The sequence below is a fragment of the Bos taurus genome, chromosome 12 (assembly GCF_002263795.3).
Source record: "Bos taurus isolate L1 Dominette 01449 registration number 42190680 breed Hereford chromosome 12, ARS-UCD2.0, whole genome shotgun sequence".
NCBI classification, from domain to species: domain Eukaryota; kingdom Metazoa; phylum Chordata; class Mammalia; order Artiodactyla; family Bovidae; genus Bos; species Bos taurus.
In genome coordinates this window covers 85,244,715-85,269,653 of record NC_037339.1, presented here as the reverse complement: position 1 = coordinate 85,269,653, position 24,939 = coordinate 85,244,715, and the positions used below count along the sequence as shown (strand labels likewise).

General features: G+C 55.0%; 2 protein-coding genes across 16 annotated transcripts in view; one reads left to right on the top strand and one right to left on the bottom strand.

The window, feature by feature from the left end:
* Positions 1–456: 456 nt before the first annotated feature.
* Positions 457–6,842, bottom strand: ING1 (inhibitor of growth family member 1). 3 transcript variants are annotated; one of them, XM_059892025.1, is made up of 2 exons: positions 6,451–6,842; positions 457–1,406 (listed from the first exon to the last, which is right to left on the bottom strand). In XM_059892025.1, the coding sequence occupies exons 1-2, from the start codon at positions 6,761–6,763 to the stop codon at positions 706–708; spliced, it is 1,014 nt and encodes a 337-aa protein (XP_059748008.1). In that variant the 5' UTR covers positions 6,764–6,842; the 3' UTR covers positions 457–705.
* The window catches only part of CARS2 (cysteinyl-tRNA synthetase 2, mitochondrial), a 29,062-nt gene continuing 5,525 nt past the window's right edge, over positions 1,403–24,939 (top strand). For 3 of the 13 annotated variants that reach the window (XM_059891991.1, XM_059891990.1, XM_059891993.1), the window contains exons 1-7: positions 10,384–11,555; positions 11,917–11,967; positions 21,266–21,337; positions 21,435–21,540; positions 22,431–22,514; positions 23,446–23,575; positions 23,902–24,035. In XM_059891991.1, coding sequence (XP_059747974.1) covers positions 10,914–11,555; positions 11,917–11,967; positions 21,266–21,337; positions 21,435–21,540; positions 22,431–22,514; positions 23,446–23,575; positions 23,902–24,035 — 1,219 coding nt within the window. In that variant the 5' untranslated portion in view covers positions 10,384–10,913. 13 annotated transcript variants of the gene reach the window in all.

Here is a 24,939-nt window from a genome sequence, read left to right as displayed (position 1 = left end):
CTGCAAACCTCATCGGTACCACTTCTGTAAGTTAGAGACAGCTACCCTGGGATCTGCCATAGCAAAAGCGTGCTCTGAAGCTGGACCTCTCCGGTTTGGTTCAGGAACAAACGTACGCAGTCATTTAAAAATGGCCATTTGGGGGATGGGCCAGGATATAAAATGTTTGTCTGGTAAAATTAACCATTTGGTGTTTTCAAAAAACAATTTTCAAGCGTTAAAACTTGTCTATTGAATTGTTCCATGGATACACACTATTACAGTGAGAAACAAACTGGCCACAGGCCGTGTTTTTAGCAACTTGGCTAATTTTTTTAAAACAATGTGTTCATGAAGTAGTCACATTTTTATTCAAATAGAACAGTGGCGAGATGGACTCTTTTCTTCCCACATCTAACGCGTGAGGTTGCTGCCAAGACGCCCCAACCCCCAACAACAAAAAAATCAGAGACTGACTTGGGTGTTTCATTCAAACCTATATTTGCAGTTTCTCAAACGCTGATCCACAGACCACTTTCCTCTTACACGTGGGACAGCACGTGCACCACCGTGGGTGGTGGGTGCACCACCGGGACAGCAGAGACGCCCGGCGCCCGAGCGAGGGCAGCTCCTCCTCCGTCCACAGGTGCGTCCCTGCGCCCGCCCGCCCGGTGGCGACGCAATAAATACGCGGCTTGCGGCCGCCTGGGTCCGGCAGGCCCGCCACTACCTGTTGTAGGCCCGCTCCCGTTTGGACTTCTCCAGGGCCTTGTCCATGGTCTTCTCGCTCTCGCCCCGGCACTTGGGGCAGTACCACTTGCCCTTGGGCTTGTGGCTCAGCCCCACGCAGGAGAAGTGGAACCACTCGATGGGGCACTCGTCGTTGTCGCAGCCAATCATCTCCCCGTAGGAGACCTGGTTGCACAGACAGTACGTGGGCTCGTTCGGGTCGATGGGCAGGTCCGCGGGGGACGCCTCCCTCTCCGCTTTGGCCTTGGAGCGCTTCTTCTTCTTGGAGGCCTTGGCCTTCTTCTCCTTGGGCGTGCCCGAGGTGACGTCATCGTGGTCGTGATTATTGGCGGCGTTCTCCCGGTTCTCGTTGTTGCGCTGCCGCCGGGACCTCTTGTTGTTGGGCTTCTCCGCCTGGGCGATCGCCTCGTTTTTGGACTTGTCCTGGCCGGCTTTGCTGTGGCCCGTGGCGTCAGCGGCCTCCTGCTGGGCCTCCAGCAGCTCCACGTGGCTGTCCACCTGCCGGGCCCGGTTCTCCACCAACTCCACCATCTGACTCACAAGCTGGATCTTCTCGTCGCCCAGCTCCTGGCTGCGGATCAGCGCGCGCTGGATGCAGTGCAGGGCTCTCCGCTTCTGGGCGCCGTCCGCCTCCCGCTTGAACCTCTCGTAGTACTCGTCCAGTTCCTTCAGGATCTCTGCCAAGGGGAAAACAAGCGTGAGACCCCGCCAAACACAGTCTCCAACCCATAAGACCGTGGCGGTCAGGGACCACAACGATCAACGCAAGGCTTCCTAGTACGAAAAATCTGTAACACCTAGGCCTTTCTAACAGGCTTCTTACCCCTGTTACAAAAAGAAAAAAAGTCTCTGGGACTAAATACTAACGTTAACACGGTTCCCATTTATCAAAGTGCACCCCAAAGCTTCCCAAGGGACTCTGTGTGCACTCAGAGCACGGGTAACCAAAACTCCCTGGACAAGCGGCCATGGGGGAGAGTTCAAGTTTAGGCGAGGTATTGAGGCCCAAGCTTTTATTTTCTGTAAAATTAAAGACTATGTCCGATATTTCCATTGTTTTTATCCAAGCATTTTGGGAACATTTTAAAGGCTGTTATTCTCTTTATTTTAGCGCACCAACATCTAGAAGCTACTATTAGAGAGATTATATAAATACTACTCAGCGGCCCACAGCCTCAGTTTACTTGCCACATCATTGCATCACAGCATGCACTGGAGTATCTCTGTTATCACCCTGTTACTGAAAACAAGAATGGTCTGTAAGGAGGAGCCAGACAAGGGCAGCCCTGCTTGGACACAAAGGTAACAGATTTCACTTTTCCCTTTACTGCTTAGAGCAATAACATTTGTATCTATAAAAGACAACAGATTTTAAAACAAACAAAACTCCCTCCTACTAAATGTTAACCTATTTGGACAGGTTAGAAAACAGTATACCTGCTTTTAAAATGTAATTTGGCGAGTGGAACTAGGCAATTTCTCAGGAAATAAAAACTGTTAGATAAATCTGACTGAAACAAGGAAAGTAAATATTCTTGCCAAAACTCTACTTAAATACACAGAAATTCCCAGACTTATTTTCCCTAAACAGTAATCATTAAACAGTATCAGATTTTACTCCTGAAAACCCTTTGCAGTCTCTTAAGATAAGGCAATTCAACTCTCCAGCTAGGAAGTTGGGGAGGATGTGGGTAGAGGGTGTATAAAACGTGACATGACCACTTCCAGATGTTATCTCCAATTAGTTATAAGGCACACACCTAACACCAGGGTATAAACATATGAACTTAGGCCCACACGACTTAAGCACAGGTTATTTTCCAGGCTATATTCTTCAGACTGCCTTCTCCTAGAAAGGAGGAATGCCAGAGTCTCAGGGGCTCTTGGAGTAAGTAATCCTGAACATAAGCAGCTCTGTTCAACTTATCCAAGTTCTATCTCATAGGTGTTAAAATATGAGTTTCTGCCATTTATTTTTAAGTGATTACACTACAAAACTGTATCACTTGGTTTAATCAGTAACCCAAATTTCTGAAGACAATGTTAGCATTTCATTGGAAAGACACCAATTCCATCATATCACTAACTTGAAAGTTAATAGCATACAGCTTTTTTCACATCACAACCAAGCTCACAGCCCTATAAAGCCTTACTGTGGGAAAGAAACAAACATCCCATCAGAAAATCACCAAGAAATAATTCTGTTACCTACACAACAGCATACGTTTCTTCAGTGCCCCAAGCAAAGCACTCTCATCAACAAAACCACTGAAGTTCAAATATCTGTAAACAAGAACCCTGGCGCTAACTAGGGAGGCATCCTGGTCTCTTTAGCTCCATCAGCTCCAACTGCTGCTAACCCTTTTTTCTAAAAAGGCTCCACACACCAGCACCCTGTGAAAGTAATCTTAAAAGATTAATGGAGACTGCAGCAAAGTTTAATCTCATCTGTCCGATGATTAGAAGTGTATTTTAATTCTACATAGGGATGGCACCAAAGTTCTATTAGGAAGCCCTCTTCCTTGGGGGTGCATCAGCATTTAAAAAAAAAATAACATTTTAAAAATAACTGGAAAATATTTCAAATTGAAAATAACCTCAAATATCACTGGCAAACGAATTACAACCCATCCTCATGAATTAATGTCCCATTGAAAATAAGCGAATACTGTTAATCAAAGCTTGACTTGCAACTGAGAAGTTAAGAATGGAGCCTTAATTTCTAGACTAGACTGCGCTGCAAATCTCGGCGTTTACAGTAAATCCCAACCGAATGAGTTATGACCACTATATGCCGGGTGACGAGGCTCCCTCGGGGCCCCGCCGGGGTGTCGGTGGGGCTGGTCTTCTCCCGTGGAGCCGGACACGCGCAAAGCGGCTGTCACCCCGGCTCTGAGACGGTAAACAGGCAGAGTCTTCAATCTCCGTCTCCGAGCGCAGCGCACACCACCCGCGTTCCGCGCCCGGGGCACCGACCCACCCACCAGGCCGGGGTCACTCACGGCGCCGCCGCTCCCGCGGGCCCCAAGGGCCCGGCGGGAGGCCCGACTGCACCCTCGCCGGCCCGGCGGCACGGACGCCGGTCTCCCGCTGTCCCCCGGGTGCCGCCATTGCTCCGCGGAGGAAATGACCCGCTCCCGTCCTTGGGGGGGCGGGGTGGGGGCGGGGCCGAGCCGGACCCCCACCAGTGGAGAGGCGGCCAGCGGGCGGCGCGCCCCGCCCCTGGAGCCACTGCCTATAAGGATCGCCGGGCCGGAGGGCGGGGGCCAAGCGGGTCACCAATCACGACACAGGAAGGGAGGACACAGCCCGCCCCAGCCGTAGCAATGGCCAATGTGAGGCCGGAGGCCGGGCGACCCGAAGACATTCGAATCGACTCGACCTCCTCCCTCCTGCCCGCCCCTCTACGCAAGGGAAAAAGAAGGCGGCGGAAACAGAGCCATGCCACTCACAGTGCAAGGCCCGCCCCCATCCGGCCCAGGAACCAATGGCTCAGCGACGGACTGATAAGGACATTCCATGGGAGATACCGAGTCCAATCATAGGAGGCCGAGGCGGAACGATCGCAATATGCTAATCGGGCGCCTATATAAGTCGCCGCGAAGGCGAGCCTTAGGCAGAGCGCGCAGGGGCGCCTTGCCGTACGGGCTCTCGGTTCGTTGTGGGGCTCTTCCTGGCTGTCCACCTCCCCCCGCTCTTCCGTTTCCCTGCTGCGCAGCCCTGTAAACATTAGTAAACTCCGAGGGACTGTCCACGGCACAGACACAGCCCCCAGCGCCGTGCCTGACCGGGCAGCAAAGTTTCCCCAGCGGCCGACAATTCCCCGCGGACCCGACCCCTGCGTCTCTCGGGCAGTCTGGGCGGCGGGGGCTGCAGAGGACGATGCACAGATCCCCTCCCCTGCCAGGTCCCTCTCCAAACCGAAGGTACCTGCCTGCGCCCCCCGAGCGCAGCACGGATGGGCGACTTCCTCGCCCCATCCTCCCTCCCCTCCCTTCCCACGGCACACACGGAATAAAGCCCTGGCCCTCCGCAGGCTACACCCGGCCGCGGCGCCCCTCACTCGGTGTCCGGCGCCGTGCGAGGGCCGGGGGCTGGGTGGGGGCGACTGGGGCCGCACCACGCGGAGTAAGGACCCCGGACTTTACGTAACACTCAGATTCGGGACTGGGTGGAGGTGGTTCCGGGGACCCCTTGCCCTCTGCGCCCTCCCGTCAGCCCTGCGCGCAGCCCCGTCCCCGCGCCCCTCAGCCTGACGACCGCGGCACAGCCCTCCCCAGGCGCCGTGGCCTGCGCCCCCTGCGCCCCCTCCCCCGCAGCACCCCGCCTCGTCACTTCACTACAAAGAGCGCTTTGCTCGCGCAGCCTGGCATCAAGACCTCTCTCGTTCCTCCTTCCTCCTCCGTGCCCGGGCTTCGCGCACAAGGACCTTGGCAAATCAAAGACGCCCCAGACCTTTTGTTTCTGCCCGGCAAGGGCCCCGCCGCGGGCTCGCGGCTCTCCAAGAGGGGAAGCAGGACGGCCCGGCCCCGCGGCGCGCCGCCACCGGCGGGGATGGAGCAGCCGCCCCCGCCCATCCATCCCGCCGTACCTTGGTATTTCGCGTCGATCTCCCGCATCAGAGAGACGTTTCTCTGCAGATCAAAAGGCAGAGACTCGATGGAGTCCAGGTAGTCCTCCACGTAGTTCACCAGGTGAATCTGCTCCCCGTTGGCAGGGCTCAACATGGTTCACCGCGGTCCCCGGCGACTCCGCGCGGCTTTCCGCTTCCTCCGGCCCCCGCCCCCTCGGAGCCCGGCGCTGCAAAATGCACGGCTCCCGCCCGCCGGCGCGCCCCCCCCCCGACTCCAGCCGGCCCCGCGCCGCTACATCTGCGAGCCGCGCCGCCTGGGCCCGGGGACCGGCTCCTGGCGGGCCGGGCCGGCGCTCGGCGGCCTCGGGCGCGGGGCGGGCACGGGCGGGCGTGCGGGCGCGCACCCCGGCGCCGGGGCCGGGGCCGGGGCCGAGCGAGCGCGGGAAGGGGCGCGCGCCGCCCGCCGCGCCGCACTTGTCCAACGTGGAAAACCCAAATACCAGTTTCAAACACTTGGGAAACATTCGGCCCCCCGGCACCGCGCATGCGCCCCGGCGCCACCGCCCCCTCCCCCGGGGGCCCCGCCCCCGCCGCACGCACGCCCCTCGCCAGCCCCGCCGCCCGGGGGGTGGGGCTCTGTCTGTCACTCCGGCCCGGGCGGGGGTCTCGCGGGCAGAGGGCGGCGGGCGGGGCGCAAACTTTACTAGGAGTTTCGCACTTGCAGGCACAGCGGCGTCGGGCGGCACCGCACTCCCACTGGGGCGGGGGGGCCGCAGGGCGGCAGGAAGCCCCGCCCCAGACGGCCGGAGCCGAGCCCGCAGAAGCAGCCCCGCCGCCAGCCCCGCAGGCAATCTCTCTCCCGCTGCCAGCCCCTCGCACTCCCCTAGCCCGCTCTGCAGCGGGGAAATATATAAGTACGGCTCGGAACAGACTGGCAACCTCGGGAGCCAATCGACTTGCCGCGCACAGTTGGATGGTCCAATCAGGACGAGGAGGGGTGGGTGAGCTCGGGTACCGCCCCCTCCGCCGGGGTCTCACTACTGGAAACCCGCGTCCTCTCGGGGCGGGCGGGGCCCGGTCGGGCGGAAGTGAGCGCGCGTGCGCACTAGGGCGGCCACGGCGGCCGCCGGCCCGCGCGGGAGACCTACCATCTGGCGGTCGGACCACCACTCCCAGCGGCCCCCGCGGCTCGCGCGCTTGCGCGGTCCAACACCGCCCGCCCTTATTGTGTCGCCGGCTGGAGGCTGGAGCCAAGCGGCTTGGAGACAAAGAGGCTCGAGAAGTGAACCCACGCCGGGCCCCCGGAGAGGCCGGACGGCCCTTCTCGCCCGTGGCCTGGATGCCGCTCTTGATATCCGCGCCCCCACTTCGAAATACCACCCACAGCGGGGTGGGGCCGGCTTTCAGTCGGAGGTCCCGGGGGGGTTTCTCTCTCAGTCTCGGGCCCTTCCCTCCCTCCATATCTCTCTTCTCCTGGTGCTAAACTCAAGTTGGGCTTTCAGTGAGCCCCGTTGCCTAGACGACGAGCCCGCGCGCGGGCCCGCCTCTTCCTATCGAGGCCCCGCCCTGTGGGCGTGACCACGCCGAGGCTTTGTCCGCGAGCCCGGGGCCTGCGCCCGAGCCGCCGCTGCAGGCAGTGGGGCTCGGAGGCGTTCTCTCCGCCCCGTGTGTCCTCTCTCTGGGCGCAGACGTCCTGTAGCCGTCTTTAACCCTGCCCGGTAGCTCGGCCCCAGCCTACGAGCGTCCCATACCAGCTCTGCGTCCCCTCTTCGGCCGGTGGATGGGTGGTGGAGGGTTGGCCTCCCTCCCGGGTGCCCCGCTGCTCCGCGCGGTCCCGCCCCTCGACCCGGGAGCGAGGCTCTGGTGGAGCCCCGAGTGTCCGCAGAAGCAGCGTTGTGACAGCCAAGACCGCTCGGAAGTTTTCAGTCCCTCTCTGTAAGCAGTAGAATTGCAGCCCAGCCCGGTGTTTTTAAAATGGGCGATTGTCCGCAGCGCGGCTCGCGCTGGCCAGGTGATGGTCTCGTAAAGAGCGCGAGACCGCGTTGAGCTGTTTGTCTTTCGAAACGAGTTTTCGCGTCGGACCGTTGCTGCGCTGATCAACGCCGAATAGTACTTAGCACTTGGAAATGAGTTTCTTCTTTACGCTCAGCCCCCTTAACCCACCCCCACATCAGGAGAACGTTCACTTCGAAAATTTGGGGAAACGGTTGTTATTTCACTTAGAGATTCACACTTTTCCAGTTTTGGCCCAGTTTAAAGCGGACGCTGAGTTTAAACTTCATTTATGGGCCACTAGCCTGCACAAGACTTTAGTACTCTGACGCTATGTGGAAACGAAGATATTATGTGGACTAGTGAACGCTGAATAAGAAAAAAGATACAAGTAACTTTAAAGTACATGATTAAGAAAGAGGTAGGTACTTTTAATCCAGGCATTTATTGCCTTTAACTGAGAAGTGTTCATCTGGATTTAAGGATAAAGGTGAGAAAGAATTTACTCCTTTCAGTGATAATCAAGCTGGACTGTTTTGTTTTGGTTTTGTTTTTTAAATCACGATGTCATCTCAGTAGCGATCCCTCATTTTGGCATGGACTTGAAAAACACGTGAGACAAAAAAAAATTGTTTCATTCAACAAAATAATATTTAATGAGCGCCTACCATCTGCTTCCCCCTCTTGTGGCTCAGCCGGTAAAGAATCTGCCCGCAATGCGGGAGACCTGGGTTCGATCCCTGGGTTGGGAAGATCCCCTGGAGAAGGGAAAGGCTACCCACTCCAGTATTCTGGCCTGGAGAATTCCATGGACTGTATATCCATGGGGTCGCAAAGAGTGGGACATGACTGAGCGACTTTCACACTTCACCACGTGCTAGCTACTGTTCTGTGCACTAGGGAAGCAGTGGTGAATAATGTTTGTAAGACATTTACTTTACCCCTTAGGCTAAAAAGCCAGAAAATATTTGATTAGTTTTACCAAGTTCTTAAAATGTATGCCAATGACTTCAACATTGAATGGACAAGGTTAGAAGACCAATAGCTAGAGCATAACTGTAATCACCCATTTTATTTTATTTTTTTTAAACTTTACAAAATTGTATTAGTTTTGCCAAATATCAAAATGAATCCGCCACAGGTATACATGTGTTCCCCATCCTGAACCCTAATCACCCATTTTAAAATGCCACTAAAGAGCTTAATTTTGAGGATACATTGAAGAATTTGGGTAGTTTCAATTGTTGTTCTTTGGAGTATGTTTCAAAAATTGATATTAAGTATTTTTTCTAAGGTTATAGTTCTAGTTTCACTGAAGATGTTCAAACTTATGGAAGAAAAAGAGATGAATTATAGTTCTTTCTGTTTTGAGCTGCTTAAATATAAATCCTAACATGTTCATCTCAAACCTGAAGTGCCCTAAACAATATGTGCTTCCCCATCTACTATACTTTGGATTTACAGATTTTGCTTTGAAGCAAAATGTAATGCTGAGAACTACACTTTTTGTTGTCATTAAGGGCTACGAAATGGCATTCATGACATTTTGGAATCATTAATTATAATATACTTACTGGTTCTGACCTAGACTGGGAAGAGTCTTTCTCTCTCTCTCTCTGGGTATGTATGCTACTATATCTTCCTGGTCACTTTAATATTGAACTTGCAAGAGGAGTCATGCTTTTAACCATCAGTGAATAATGTGTCTGTTTTTCCGTTTGACAATTCCCAGAAGAGTTAAGGTAGCACTGCTGTCCGCCAAGGGCTGAGCACCTTACAGGACCAGTTTTCAGAGGACAGAATATACCTCTTAGTTTAAAAAATCATGATTTCCCATGGCCAATTAAAACATGCCAGCTGTCCAGGTTCACGTGCAGGGTTCCATCTTCAGTCTCACTAAATTTGTTTTTAAAACTTCTAGCTTTCCCCTCAAATTCTTCATGTTCTTACAGATTGCAGTCAAGCCTTTTGTCGTTTTCTTATTTTTCTGGCATATCTAATATCTGTCAGAGCTTTCTCTATCAGATGTTTTACTGCTCAGATTTTCTCCCACCTGCAACAGGTGGATCTCCTTAGAGATTACCCTTTTCTGAATTTGGTGGTGGTGACTCAGAGGTTAAAGCCTCTGCTCGCAATGCGGGAGACCCGGGTTCAATCCCTGGGTGGGGAAGATACCCTGGAGAAGGAAATGGCAACCCACTCCAGTACTCTTGCCTGGAGAATCCCATGGATGGAGGAGCCTGGTGGGCTACAGTCCACGGGGTCGCAGGGGGTCGAAGAGAGTCGCACACGACTGAGCAACTTCACTTTCACTTTTCACTTACATGCATTGGAGAAGGAAATGGCACCCCACTCCAGTATTCTTGCCTGGAGAATCCCATGGATGGAGGAGCCTGGTGGGCTACAGTCCACAGGGTCGCAGAGAGTCGGACACGACTGAGCAACTTCTCTTTCACTTTTCACAGTGAAAGAGGTGGCTTAGTGGGTCAAGAATCTGCCTACCAAGCAGGAGACCTGGGTTCAATCCCTGGGTTGGGAAGATCCCCTGGAGACGCAAATGGCAAACCACTCCAGTATCCTTGCCTAGAGAACCCGACGGACAGAGGAGCCTGCTGGGCTACAGTCTATGGGGCGGCAGAAGAGTTGGTCAGGACTGAGCACCTAAACAACCAGAGTTGAAAATAATTTACATCTGAAGTACTCAAGGAACATACTGCTATATTCAAAATGGATAACCAACAAGGACCTATTGTATAGCACGTGGAATTCTCAGTCTTGTGACAGCCTGGATTGGGGGGGGGAGGGGGGAGGATGGATACATATACATGTATGGCTGAGTCCCTTCGCTGTTCCCCTCAAACTACCATTACATTGTTAATCGGCTATACCCCTACGCAAAATAAAAAGTTTAAAGTTTGAAAAAAGAAAAAATCCAAAAATAATTAGGGAGAAAAACACACACCTTGTACTAGAAAGGAGAGAGAATTACAAAAGAGCAACGAGGCAAGTGTGCAGGTAGTGGGGAGGGGGTTAATGCTGAAGCAGGGCTCTGAGTGGTGGGGGAGAGGGGCTTGGCTCCGATGGGAGGTCTCCTAATTGTGAATGACAAGCTCTAACGCTTCAGCCGTCAAGCCTTCGGACACAGTTCCCGTGGAACTGCAGAGCTGGACTCCAGAGGTCTTGGGGAAAGTTTAAGTGCTGTTGGAAGGTACTTCTTTGTCTCTACTGGAGCACTTGCCTTGTTATAGAACGACCAAAACAAACCCCCAAAACAACTGAGAAACTTAATGTGCTGGGTTTTTTTTATTTTTATTTTTAAAAAAATTAAAAAAAAATTTTTTTAATTTTATTTATTTATTTATTTATTTTTAATGTGCTGTTTTGAGGACTGCAAAAGCAAAGGGGATTTCTTTGTTTTTCTGAGACGCTGTTTTGGAAGATATCAAGAAGGACACGTTTGTCGAGATAATTTGAAAGTTAACTTCAAGAGAATCCGCCTTTAAAGAGTCTCATTGAAACCGCAATTCACAATGCTTTTGTTCTCAAGAGACCAGATGACAGAACTTACAACCGTAAAATGAATCCCGGGCAGTCATTTCCTACTACGCGTACTCGGTGAATGGGTGGTGTCCGAGCTTTGCCCTTTCATCCGGGGACAGGGTGTGCCGTGTTGGGGTGCAGACGTGCTCAGTGTGTGCATGAGCCGTGTTGGGGTGCAGACGTGCCCCCGGAGCAGACGCGGAGCCGTCAGCGGCTGCCCGCCCCATGGCACTGGGTCCTGCGGCGCGCGGGCCCGGCCCGGGGTTGCACCGAGTCAGCTCAGTCCAGGGCCGCCCCGGACGAGAAGGGCGGAGCTCTGCCCACCGCCCCGGGGCGGGGCCGCCACCCAAGCCTGCCGCTCCCCCGCCCCCCGCGCGCCGCGGCCCCGCCCCCCGCGCCGCGGCGAACTCTTGCCTGCCTCTTCCGGGTGGGCGGGGCGACCGGGCCTTCCGGTGGGCGTGGCCTGTTGACCCCCCCCCCCCCCCGGCGTGGGCGTGGCCTGCGGGCCTTGCGCGCCGGCCATGCTGTGGACGCGCCGGGCCTGCGGGGGCGCTTGGCTGCTCCGGGCCGCACGGGGCCCGGAGCCGGGCCGCTCCGCGTCGGGGGCGCGCGGGCAGGGCTGGCTGCAGCCCACGGGCTACGACACGGGCGTCAAGGTGTACAACAGCCTCACCCGGAGGAAGGACCCGTTGATTGTGAGCCGAGCGGACGCCGCCTCCTGGTAGCCCGCCGGGACTCGGGGAGCGGGGGTGCGGCGGGGCGGGAGGGGCTGCACCCAGCCTTTCGGAGGCGGGCGCCCTGCGTGGGGCGCGGGCTTGCGTCCTCAGGTGCAGGCGTCTAATGAGTGATGAAGTACTCCGGCGGCACCTGTAAAGACCCTCGGGTAGTCCCAGCGTTTCACGGATTTGGCGCTGAATTTAGTGATCCGAGGGTCATACATCCCCGGGTACGCATCCCCCAAAGCGGTTACCTTTCTTTTCTTTTTTTACAAAGAGACATGGTTATATGCTGATTATGACTGAGAACGTGGCGTTCTGTCTTGCAAGTTTGCTTTACATGGTGGGTCTTCCCTCTGTCCCCAGGTACAGCTGCGGACCAACGGTCTACGATCACGCACACCTGGGTCATGCTTGGTGAGTGTCCTGACGCTGAATTTTCACCCTTTAAGCAACCGTTTGTTTTGGAAAGAAAACCTTTTGCAGGGTTTTTTTTTTTTTTTTTTTTTCCTATCCCTCAAGTGACAACTTAAGAATCCTGAGTAGTTAGTGTATTCCAGGCATTGTGGGAAGCATACATATTACATCCTCACTTGGTGCCATTTCAGGTGAGGAGACTCAGGGACACAGTGAGAGCAAGGGAAAGGACCGTTTGCAATCAGATGCTTCCTGTTGTGTTTAGTGGGATGAGGCCCTTCAGAGGGCCCTTGAGTCAGCTGGTCAGGTGTTTCCGCGCCCCCTCCCCCTGTCCCCCATTTACTTCCCAACTTTGGACAAGTCACTTTATTACTGAGTCCTGGTTTCTTCGTCTTTCGGATAGGGATAATAATATTCTTCTTTTGAATCTCGACAGTTTAATGAAATAAAGCCCACAAAGTGCTGCTTAGCCCAGTCCCTGATGTGGGAAGGCTGCCAAAGGCCCTCCTGTTCTCCAGGATAGGTGACCCGTGGGAGGGCACCCGGTAGGAAGCGTGGCGGGTGAGCTGGAGCCCGAGCTCTCTGACCGCCCCACGCGTGCTCGCTCTGTCTTTTAAATCTGTCTCCTAGGCTTGTCCAAATTGCTGCTTTTCCTAGTATTTTGTCTGTTCTCTTGTGCATCTCTTAAATTTATCTTTCAGATCTAGATTAAAAGTTACCTTTATTTAGTATGTATTTTAGAAATTATGCATCACCCAGCAAGACCTGAATTTTTTGTGTGTATTATAACAAAATAAATAGACTAGTAGTCTTTTTTTTTCCCCTCCTCATTTTGGGCTAACTTACTATTAATTTGTTGTTGCTCAGTTGTGTCCAGCTCTTTGTGACCCCATGGACTGCAGCATGCCAGGCTTCTCTGTCCTTTAGGGTCTCCCAGAGCTTGCTCAAACTCATGTCTGTCGATTAGGTGATGCCATCCAAGCATCTTATCCTCTGTCGCCCTGTTCTCCCTGCTCCATTTTTCTCAGCATCAGGGTCTTTTCCAGTGAGTCAGCTCTTTGCATCAGGTGGCCAAAGTACTATTAGTTATAAAAAGCATATTTTGATCTCTTTTTTGAGGTATTAAATATGTTGGGGAAACACCGGAAACAGTAGAGGTTACTGTTTGTCCTACCCTGGAAAAGCTCTCCTCAAAGGCAAAGAGAAAGCATTTTTGTTATTGAAGGAGAATGAAAGGAGTATGGGGTGCGCCGCTGAAAGGATCACAGAAATAGCAGGAACTGGCGAGGTTTCATGTGAGCTGGGTGGGCCCAGCTCTCTGGTTCAGGCAGGTCTACAGCCTGGAGTCCCACAGGCTAGGCCCCTCCTGTTAAGTGGTGAAAGTGACCTTCTTGGTAACTTCATTTCAAAGAGAAGGCTTCTGGGTCCTTGAAACTTCATGAGTTGTGAGACTGAATAAGGAACATTTAGGTACATTTTGAAAGGACTAAAGAAGAAGTTCTGAAAGGAAGGGGGTGCGAGGCAGCCTCGCCCTTATTTTTTACCCAGGAGCATCGGTTGCGATCTGTGCTCGTCCTTCACAATATGGACAAGCGTGCCGACCTGCAGTGTGCAGCCCAGCCGATGCTCACGGCCCCCAGACTGAGAGAGCGCTCCCAGCACCCCAGAAGCCTGTCTGGCTCCCTGGCCAGGGTGACCGCTCTGGGCACCCACCACTCAGGAAGAGTCATCAAGTGGGGGTGTCCCTAGTGAGGCAGAAACCTAAGACATTGGAAAAGGTTGTGGTCTCGGGCTGGGACGGTCAGGCACAGTCCACTGCTCTTGAGGTCAAAAGCCGGAAGCCCAAGACCGCCTCCTCTGCGGGTCTGCCCCTGCTCACTATGCAGGTTCCTGCCTCCACACCTTCCTCCCCACCTGCTTCTGCTTTAAAGAGACAGACACTTAACTAGACAGCACTCTGTGCCGGGCACTGTTCTAAACTCCGCAAACCCCAGCCAGTGCAGTTCTCTCACCACGCCAGCTGGTGGTGCTGTTACCTCCTAAGTGTAACCCAGGAAGGGTCCCAGGTAGACAGTGCTGAGCCAGGCCGGCTGCAGAATCCAGTTTCCCACGGGTGCAGCAGCCGCAGCCTGGTGAGTGGACCCACCCCTGGGCTCCCAAGGTGCCCACAGGGCGGGTGAGACCCGGGGAGCGGCCACCCTCGGGTATCGGGCCCCCCAGCACCTGCCCCTCCCCACCAGCTCCTTCAGCCACACGTGTGATTCGACTTTTTCTTTCCATCTGTTTTAAGTTCTTGTTAACTTCATCCTTAAAATCTCATTTCTTGCAGTGTTTTCCTGACCTGACAATGAGAGGCACTGGGATGATACTTATAATCAGAATTAGCTGAAATTTCTGCTGCGCAGGCACTGAGATTACGTACCACAGCCTTGTGAAATAGTAGACTTTTGTCCAGTTTGTGAATTGGCAGTCTGAGGCTTCGAAGGGATGTTTAACCTCTTAGTTTCTTGGGAAGGCGTTTCAGAGATGGCTTGGCCCTAGAATTTGGCGTCAGCTATGTCTGGGGTGGGTGGGTATGGAAACACAAGGGATACAATGAGGAGGAGCTTTGTTTTCAAAGGAAAATGATGTTATGAACCCAAGTTCAGAGAGGCCGCGTGTATAACAGAGACGAGCATGAGACTGGCTGACCCGGAAAGTTAAGGTTGCTCTTATGGGGAATCTAGTTTCTTGAGATTTTAAGTAGATATTGGATTTTAATCCAAGATTAGTCCTGAATATTCGTTGGAAGGACTGATGCTGAAACTCCAATGCTTCGGCCACCTGAGGCGAAGAATTGTCTCACTGGAAAAGACCCTGATGCTGGGAAAGATTGAAGGCAGGAGGAGAAGGGGATGACAGAGGATGAGATGGTTGGATGGTATCACCGACTTGATGGACATGAGCTTGAGTAAGCTCCAGGAGTTGGTGATGGACAGGGCGGCCTGGCGTGCTACAGTCCATGGGGTCGCAAAGAGTCAGACACAACTGAGCGACTGACCTGAGCTGGATTTTAAACCCTTGCTTTCTCAAGTCTGCGTTGCTCCCGTGCAGCCTGCCCGTAAGCTGGAGTTCCCACTTTCCACAGCCGCTTGCACACTTCCTGGGAGTGACCTTTCCAGCTTTGATGGGATCATCTCTGTCTTGACTTATTATCCGCCTCTGTCTCTTGTCACGGTCAGACGTTAGTTATCCTGGAGCATGAACACGGGCGGTAAAAGCACCCAGCCTCTTGGCCGCCTCCTGACTTTGTGTCACGAGTGAACCTTTACACAGTGGCGCAGGTGTAAACTCACTCAGACAACCGCTCAAAGTTAAAAGTGCTCGTGTTGGGTCCTGAAATTGAGGCAGCGCCTTAGTTTTCTCACGCGGACCCAAGAGGCCCGGTGAAAGGCTTTTCCTTTTGCAGCTGCCCTTGAACGTCCTTGATCACACAGTTGTGTGGCCTCATGGTAAAGGGAGCACACTCTTTGAAGATCGCAGTAGTGGCTTTCAGGATGAAAGGTGCTGTAATGTTCTTCCTTTCAGCTCCTACGTCAGATTTGATATAATTCGGAGGATCCTCAGCAGGGTGTTCGGGTGCACCGTCGTCATGGTGATGGGAATCACAGACGTGGACGATAAGATAATCAGACGCGCCAACGAGGTGAGCGAGGGCCACGCGGAGCAGGGCTTTGACCGGTGAGTGGGCCGACCCCACCTCACAGTTGTCTGCGCCTCGCGAGACTTCTCACACCTGCTGTCCACACGTGACCGCGTGAGGCTGTTCAGAGAGGTCTCCTCACCCTGCTGAGAAGTGTGGTCGACTCCGCCCTTACCTAATCCTCCCATCCCCAGGACACCTCCCGGGCTGAGTCCAGGCCCTCCCTGCCCTGTCGGCCTGCGGGATGTATCTCCTTCCCTGTTACAGGGGAACTCAGAGGCTGGCTTGGGAATTTCGCTCCTGTGAGGTTTGATTTTCTTACTTGTTATATAAACAGGACACTCCTCTTATATCTCATGTGGCATTTAGAGGACCTCTTGGGGGGGATTTCTAGCATAGGGATTAAATAAAGTATTTTGTTACATTTTTATTTTTTTTACTTGAGAATTTTTTATTTCATTTTTTTTTGGCCGCATCACAAGGCTTGTGGGATTTTAGTTCTCCGACCAGGGATTAAGCCTGTGTCCTTAGCTATGAGAACGTAGGGTCTTGTCCACTGGTGACCAAGGCATTTCCTGTAGTTGTACTTTTAAAAGTCTACTTTCAAAGGTTCACCTCCTCTGTGTTTTATAATCAGCAGCCGTGTATAACATTTGTACGTGACTGTATGTAACAGCTGGGGCTTCCCAGGTGGCACTAGCGGTAAAGAACGCGCCAGTGCAGGAGACGGAGGAGGTGGGGCTTTGATCCCTGGGTGGGAAGATCTCTGGAGGAGGGCGTGCCTGGAGAATTCCATGGACAGAGGAACCTGCAGTCCATAGGGTTTTAAAGAGATACAACTGAAGCACTTTAACATGCACGCACACATATAACACTTGTCTCTAAAGATATATAAAAACTTGTTAAAGTGTCTAGTTTATAGAAAAACGTGCTGAGGGCTTTACGTCCTATAACTTTAAAAGCGTCTGAATGCATATATAGAGTTTTCTGGAAAGCCAGTTTATTCTTTACACTGTTTTGCAACCTGCTTTTCCCACTTACTGTATTTTGAGTGTTTTCTCATGTTCTTAAGCACTCATCAACATTTTAAAAGGCAGCATTCTACCCCAGGGACATATCTGAACTCGCCGTCCTGATTTTTGGACTCTTGCATTCCTCCCGTGTTCTGTCATTTTCTCTCAGATTTATTTTCTAGGAAGCCCGTCTTCCTGTTTCCTACTGACTGCCTTCATTCAGCGTTCGGGGGAGTGTGTCGGGGGTACTCAGCGATTCCCCTGGTCTCCCCGGCGCTGACTCTCCACACTGTTCTGTCTGATCTCCAGATCCGCGACCTGTGCCTGGTGTCCCCTAGGGTCAGGTGTCCGCCCTGGCCACCATGGAAGCGCAGCGCGAGGTCACGTGATGCTGGCGTGGCCGTGGGCGCCGTGAGTGGGGAGCTGAGGGGGCGTGGGAGGTGGCAGCGGGAAGCAGGTAGGCTGCCCCGGCTGCTGGAGCGGGCCCACCTCCCGCCACCCGCCCAGGGCCCTGCGCTGTCTCCCTGGGGCCGCCCGGGGCCGTCTGCGCTGAGGTTGTGCTCAGACACTCACTGGGCCGGCGGTTCTGGGGTCCAGAGGAGACTTTGAGCGAATCCGATGCAGGAAGCAGTGGCCTCTCGTCCATGGTCAGGACAGACGGGGGCAAGGGGCAGGCCTGCCAGTCCCTCTGGAGGCTGCCGGGGTCTGGGCGGCGCTGAGCAGGACCCCGGGCCCTGATGGGGAGGTCAGCCCTGCACTGCTGAACAGGACGCGGGCTGGAGCCGGGCCTGGCTGGCTGGGGAGACGGAGAGGTGGGGGACTCTGATGCGGCAGGTGGATGGGTGTTGGTGTGTGGGCGGTAACCCTTGGCAGAGAGGACGCCAGGCTGGTTGAGGAGGAGGGTGCCTGGGTCGCCCGCCCAGGTATGTCCCTGTGCTGGCTGCGCTGGGGTCGGCTGTGACCCTTCAGAGCCGGAGGTGGGTTCTCCACCTGTCATGAGGCTCAGCTGGTGGGGGCCGATGAGGGGGGAGAAGGTTGGCAGAATTGGTTTAGAAATGGTAAGTGTAGAGAGCGTTTTAATTTTTGACAGCTGAGCACGTCCATACTTGTAGCATAGCAGGCTGCTAACCTGGCATCACGCAGTCTTGTTTGTTCTGAAGATAGAATCCTACTTCAGCATGTTAAACCACGGTCTGAAGCACATAGTTATGAAAACACCTATTTGTTTCTTAGTGTCCAACAAAAAGGCTGTTCTTTTTACCAGAGGCAAGGTTTTTTTTTGATGATGGCCGTATCCTTCATGCCATCTGCTTCAGTGTGTGCTCTTAAAATAGTTTAAATTATATTTCATTTCTCTGAATCACTTTCTTGACTTTAACTTTTGGCAGAGTTTTATTGTTTGTCAGGAATAAAAGCTGCAGGAGGATTTCTGGGGGAGGAATGAAAAGAAACAAGGTATATTCGCAGGGTTACATTTTGTGTTAAGAAAAATGATACTAAGTGCCTCAGTGATTGAAGCAGAGTTACTGTCTTTGTGCCTTGGAACCCTGGCCTGCGTGCCCTTCTCTCCGGGAGGAAGGTTGGACAGGCGTTCAAGGTCCCCTGCCTGCCTGGGATAGCGCCCAGCCCAGCTGATCGTTGCTATTGCTCAGTCGCTCAGTCGTGTCCGACTCTTTGTGACCCCATGGACCGCAGCACGCCAGGCCTCCCTGTCCATCACCAACTCCCAGAGCTTGCTCAAACTCATGTCCATCGAGTTGGTGATGCCATCCAGCCTTCTCATCTCTGTCGCCCCCTTCTCCTCCTGCCCTCAGTCTTTCCCAGCATCAGGGTCTTTTCCAGTGAGTTGACTCTTCATATCAGGTGGCCAAACTTCTCCTCCTGCCCTCAGTCTTTCCCAGCATCAGGGTCTTTTCCAGTGAGTTGACTCTTCATATCAGGTGGCCAAACTTCTCCTCCTGCCCTCAGTCTTTCCCAGCATCAGGGTCTTTTCCAGTGAGTTGACTCTTCATATCAGGTGGCCAAACTTCTCCTCCTGCCCTCAGTCTTTCCCAGCATCAGGGTCTTTTCCAGTGAGTTGACTCTTCATATCAGGTGGCCAAACTTCTCCTCCTGCCCTCAGTCTTTCCCAGCATCAGGGTCTTTTCCAGTGAGTTGACTCTTCATATCAGGTGGCCAAAGCACTGGAGTTTTAGCATCAGTCATTCCAGTGAATATTCAGGGTTGATTTCCTTCAGGATGGACTGGTTGGATCTCCTTGCAGTCCTCGGGACTCTCAGAGTCTCCTCCCTCCGGGCGGGCCTGGGCTCTCAGGGCCAGTGCCGTGTCAGCAGCGCCCCCTGCAGGGGGTCCTGTGGAGAGAGCATCGTGAGCCCCTCTTGGGGGGACCAGGGGCCTGGAGGTTCCGTGTCCAGTTGCTTCAGTTTGGGGGTCTGACTCCCTGTCCCCCACGCCAGCAGCAGCTTGTGTCCACTTCTGGCCCACAGTCACCTGTGACGGTCCCTAGGGTCCCGCCGAGGGGGCGGGAGGAGCCGCGTGTGAGGACCCCACGTTTCCTGCCACCAGAGCCGGGCTGCCTGCATCTGGAGTTCCCAGGGGCGAGCAGAGCAAGTCCGTAAGAGTAGAGGCTAGAGGAGGAGGGCCTACCGGGTGCTAATGGCTCAGGAGCTGCAGAATGTTGCTTGGTTTTCTTTACTCTTTCCCCTTTTGCACAGCTCAGTAGACGCAGGCCAGACCCGGGGGAAGCTGTGTGTCTGCACATAAGGTCCAGGACGACGCGCCCTCCACACCTGTGGCTCCCTGTGGCGATGCTGACCACCCCCCGCCCCACCAAGCCTCCTCTGCAGCGGCCCCCTCTCCCCCCGCCCCTGCCTGCCTTCCGTGTCTGGAGACCGAGGAGATGAAACACCAATTCACAGTTAAACCAAGAGACAGGCGATGGGACACGCTGGAGTGTCCAGAGACGGACACAGTAATTTTGGAAATTCGTTTTTGGTGAAGATGGCATTTCACATCAGTGGGGAACAGAGGATTACTCAGTAAGAAGCTGACGATTGGGTGACCATCTGAGGAAGAAGTAAACCAAAGTTGGATATATGGCTCACAACCAGATTTGAAGCTGATCAGAGATTTCACATGAAGACGTGGAAGCATGGATTATTAGAGTAAACCATGGGGCACTTTTTTGTAGCCACCTGTCCAGAAGGCTTTGCTAAGTTTGTTTCCAAACCCAGAAAAGGTTGAGAAACGTAAAAGATTGCTAAATACAAAAATGAAATTTTCTGCGTGCCATAAAATAACCATGAAGTTGAAAGACGTTTGGGAACAGGTGAAATTCATATGGAGGATAAAAGGTCTATCTCTTTTCTTGAAGATACTTCCTCCGTATCAATAAGACAAGACTTTAAGGACCTGCAGCTCTGTAGAGCCATGGTTAACTTCAGACGGTTTAATGCAGATGGTCCCTAAACACTCGAGATGTTCGAGCTCCCTCAGAACAGGAGAGACTCAGGTTAGAGATGCAGTGAGGAGGCGCGTTTACAGTTGGCGCCACCGTGACCATGGTCTGGCGGGCCCTCAGCAGCGCCTGAGCGAGGTGCTCAGTTTCAGGTTCCTCTGGAGGCGCTGGCAGCGGCCACCCAGGATATGCACGCGTGTCCTCAAGCACGGCGTCACGCGTGGTCTGCCCCGTGTGTGTGTGTGTGTGTGTGCACACTCGTGTGTCACGCGTGGCTCAGGCGGTGCCCGTGTGTGTGTGCACTCGTGTGCATCATGGCTCAGCGCGCTGCGTGCCCGGGGCCTGCACAGCGTGTGGCTTTAGCCGAGGACGCCAGTGCAGGCCGCGAGCCGGGTTTCGGGAGGAGGCACAGACAGAAGGTGTTTGCTTTCTGGGAAGGGCCAGGCGGGGGCACACTTCCCTCCCGCCCCCAGGAGAGGAATACTGCTCAGGAAACTCATGAGGAGAACTCAGAAAGCCAGGCAGCTCATCAGACCCTCTGCTGCTCTTTGGGTCCAGTCGTGTGCCGTGGAGTCTTCCAGAGCGGCACAGTGTTTTTTCTTTGGGTCCAGTCGCGTGCCGTGGAATCTCCCAGAGTGGCACAGCGACGCTGGGCTTTGGTCTGTGGTTCGCTTGGCCTTGCCCTGGCGGACGCTGGCGGACTGCTCCTCGCAGGGGCCTGCTCCGCCACCAGGGCCGCTCGGGAGGAGCCGTTGGGCCTGGCGGCCCTACCTGCTGTCTTTGTCCCCGGAGTCTTACCGTGGACACGGGACCCCGGGGCCATCTGGGGGATTCAGTGGGCCCGTCTGCATGTTGCACAGAGAGCTGAGAGAGGCATGCGTTGTCTTGCCCACGACTGCCGTGAAGAAGACACTGCTCACTGGGTTCATCTCCTCAGTAAACATCCCCGGGCCGCAGTTTCCAGGACAACTGTCGTTTTGGGGGTTTTGTTTTGAGTTAATGGAGATCGTGGCATCGTTTATTCTGTTTTCAGTCTAACCAGAAAGCAGGCCCAAGGCCCTCTGTGAGCAGGGCCCGTGGGGGCGGCCGTCCTCCGAGGCCCCATCCTGACCCCTGCAGACGGAGCCCTGCCTCATTATCTTGCAGATGAGCGTGTCACCCGCGTCCCTGGCCCGTCTTTACGAAGAAGACTTCAAACAGGACATGGCGGCCCTGAAGGTAGGTGGCTGGTGAGAAGGCCGAGTGACGGAGGTGGTCTGGCGGGGCCTCCGTCTGTGCCGGGCTGGGGAGACCGCGGGTCTGTGCCCTCCCGCAGGTCCTCCCACCCACTGCCTACCTGCGGGTGACCGAGCACGTGCCTCAGATCGTCGCCTTCATCGAGAGACTCATCGCCAACGGGCACGCTTATTGCACAGCAAAAGGTGAGCCCCCCGTCCAGGCCACGGCCCCCGAGAAGGGCGGTGCAGACGGAAGGTGAGCCCCCCATCCTCAAGGCTGAGAGGGAGGTGCAGGTGAGGGTTAGGGCCGGGTCAGAGCTAGGCAGGTGCAGGCGAGAAGTTACAGGTTTGTCCAGGTGAGAAGTCTCGGCCAACCGCGGCCTCGCGCTGACTGTGGTGTGCGCTGGCCCTCAGGAGCGTGGTCCAGTGCCCGTGGCCGCAGCCCTCCTGAACACGGCTCCTTTCCCGCCGCCACCTCATGGGTCAGAGGGGCGGGGGCCGCCTGGCTCCGCAGGGCCCCCGGGAGCCCGCGTGCAGCTCAGGGAAGGCGCCCCACGGGGATGCACGTGTGAGGAGCTGCCTGTGGTCTGAGCAGCAGGGTGCTCTCGTGTCTGGACTAGGAAGGGGCGTCTCGGTTGGTGGGTGTGTAACATGGGGGCCAGAGCTGAATGCAGGCGCCAGTGAACGCAGTGACCTTCCCTTTGTGTTTCCACCTCCACTGCTGGACGGCCGTGGCACGTCCGAGCGCGTGCTTCCCTAGGACAGGGGTGTCGGTCGCGGTCTAGACGTGCAGGGAGGGCCGGCTGGGGCAGAGGCTGCGTCCTGTGTAAGTTCTAACACCACAGCTGTGATGCGCGTGTAGACGCGGGTGCTGATGGCAGGGAGGGCCGGCTGGGCCAGAGGCTGCATCCTGTGTGTAAGTTCTAACACCGTAGCTGTGATGTGCGTGTAGACGCGGGTGCTGATGGCAGGGAGGGCCGGCTGGGCCAGAGGCTGCGTCCTGTGTTTAAGTTCTAACTCCGTAGCTGTGATGTGCGTATAGACGCGGGTGCTGGTGGCTGAGAAGTGGCTTCACCGTCCCCTTTTCGAAACAGGCAACGTCTACTTTGACCTGCAGTCGCGAGGCGACAGGTACGGCAAGCTGGTTGGCGTGGCACCTGGGCCGGTTGGAGAGCCAGGTGGGTCCCCCCGCCTCCTGAGGGGCTTCCGGGGAGAAAGCCAGACCTTCCCGAGGCAGGTCGGGGGTGAGGACGTCACTGCCAGATGTCGGTCACAGCTGAGGTTTAAACGTAGGGGTTCTGGAACAGAGCTCACGTGGAGGTCTCGGGGCTCCCCGCCTCTCGTCCTCCTGTCGTCTCTGCCCACACGCTTGTCTGTGTGTCCGTCTTAACGCTCTCGTCTGTCCTGAGGCTCTTGTGTTAAACCCCTGAGGGGTCTATCGTGTAAATGCCGTGTGAATTTCCCCTCTAGCAGGTTCCCGTGAGTGTTTCAGCGTCTGTCACCTTCCCGCTGTGTTTGAGTCTGTTCCTATACCGTCTTCTGTTCCGGGTTCTGTTAAGTCAAAGTCAGTTTTATAGGAAGCAATAGTAGGTATATAGAACTGTGTTAACACTTTTAAGAGGATACTGTGTAACAGAATCAAACACGGGCGACCAGAACCGACAGAGCAGTGTTTTCCGCCCCGCCTGCGGACCGCGTCCTGTTGGGTCCCGTCCCCGGCTGTGTGCTGACTCCTGAGCAGTCCTCGTCACCTTTGGTCCAGGCCTTCCTCCCGCTGCCCTGGTCGTCCACGCCGGCAAGGAATGGCCTGGCGTTCGGGAAGTGGGGAGGGACCGTCCAGTACACTTTCCAGCATCAGCAACACCTTTTTGGAAAAAATAAGAAAAAAAAATGTTCTTGAGTGACGGCTGGGGGCTCGCATGCTTCTGGCATGCTTTGGTCGGGGGTCTAGGGGCTGTGGGCTGCATGTGGGAAAGAGAAAAGACCTGCAGGATAGACGTGCGGCAGCCTCTGAGGAGCGGGCTCTGGGGCGGGAGTCCCGGCTGTTCCTTGGCCGCTGTGATGTTGGCTCTGGGTTCCCTCCACTGACGGACCACTTGCCGTTGGCAGTTGACTCCGACAAGCGGCACACCAGCGACTTCGCACTGTGGAAGGCGGCGAAGCCCCAGGAGCCGTTCTGGGGCTCCCCGTGGGGCGACGGGAGGCCCGGCTGGCACATCGAGTGTTCCACCATCGCCAGGTAAGCCTCACCTGTGCTGATCCGGACGCTGGGGTGGTGCCCGGCTCGGTTAGTGGAGCATGCACGCGCTTTGATGTTTTTACAACCACATCTTTGGTGCAGAGCAAAGAAAGTGAAGTGTCTTTACGAGGAGAAAAAGCTGTGAACTCGGGGGTTTTTATGACGTGAAAACAGAATCTCAGTTTCTGTGTGCATCAGATTATCACGCATTTAGAATTGGACTCCGTTTGGTGTGTGCAGAGGGCTGGCAGGCGTGACCACAGGAAGGGTGTGGAGATGGTGTGGCTGGACCCGGGTAACTCCCTGCTCTGCCCCGTGCCTTGCAGTCTGGTATTCGGAAGTCAGCTGGACATCCATTCGGGCGGCGTGGACCTGGCGTTCCCACACCATGAGAACGAGATCGCCCAGTGCGAGGCCTTCCACCAGTGCCCGCAGTGGGGGAACTACTTCCTGCACTCCGGTGAGTGACGGCTCCCGCCACCTGCCCACTTCTGTCCGGTCGGCTCTGTGAGCGCTCCACTGGGTACACCCACGTCTGCTGGTCGGTCCAGCCCGTCCTAAAGGAAAGCAGCCCTGAACACTCCCGGAAAGGACTGATGCTGAAGCTCCAATACTTTGGCCACCTGATGCGAAAGAGCCGACTCACTGGAAAAGACCCTGATGCTGGGAGAGATTGAGGGCAGGAGGAGAAGGGGGCGACGGGATGAGATGGTTGGATGGCATCACCGACTCGATGGACGGGGGTTTGAGTAAACTCCGGGTTTGTGACGGACGGGGAGGCCTGGCCTGGCGTGCTGCAGTCCACAGGGTCGCAAAGAGTCGGACACGACTGAGCGACTGAGCAACGAAATCACCCAGGAGAGCAAGAAGCAGCTGTCCCTTCAGTCGTCTGACTTGCAGTCGGTCGCACGTGAGCTTCTTTGGACGGGAATGCCAAAAATGTTTTTTGGAAGTGAAATGTGAGCTGAAGAGAATTCGGAAAATAAGCAGTGCTGTTCCATAGACATTCCTTTCAGTGAAGCTGTGACGAGGAGTCTCAGACAGCATGCCGCCGTAGTGACTGTGACTGTGCCGGCCTGGAGCTGTGGCAGCGTCACCACGAGTGCCTGTCAGCCTCTGAGAGCGCCACTGTCCGCCTCACTATTTAAGCAGCTTGTGATTAACACCAGCCGTCCGCTCCCAGGAGCGCACAGCGAGTGGGGAAGCGGTGGCATCCTGAGCAGGCGGCTCTGGAGTCCGCGTGAACCCCGGGGGCGTGAGCGTGTCCACGTTCTGACGGAGGTCGCAGGGCCACCGCGCTCCTGTCATGGCCACCCTGGGACGAGCCCTGGAGCTGTCCGAGGGCAGGGGTACAGGTGCGGTCA

Coding starts and splice junctions, on each gene's coding strand:
- ING1 (XM_059892025.1), bottom strand. CDS start 6,763: ATGGAGGGAGGGAAGGGCCCGAGACTGAGAGAGAAACCCCCCCGGGAC. Junction 1,407..6,450: donor GGTGGTCCGACCGCCAGATG/GTAGGTCTCCCG, acceptor TCCCCTTGGCAG/AGATCCTGAAGGAACTGGAC.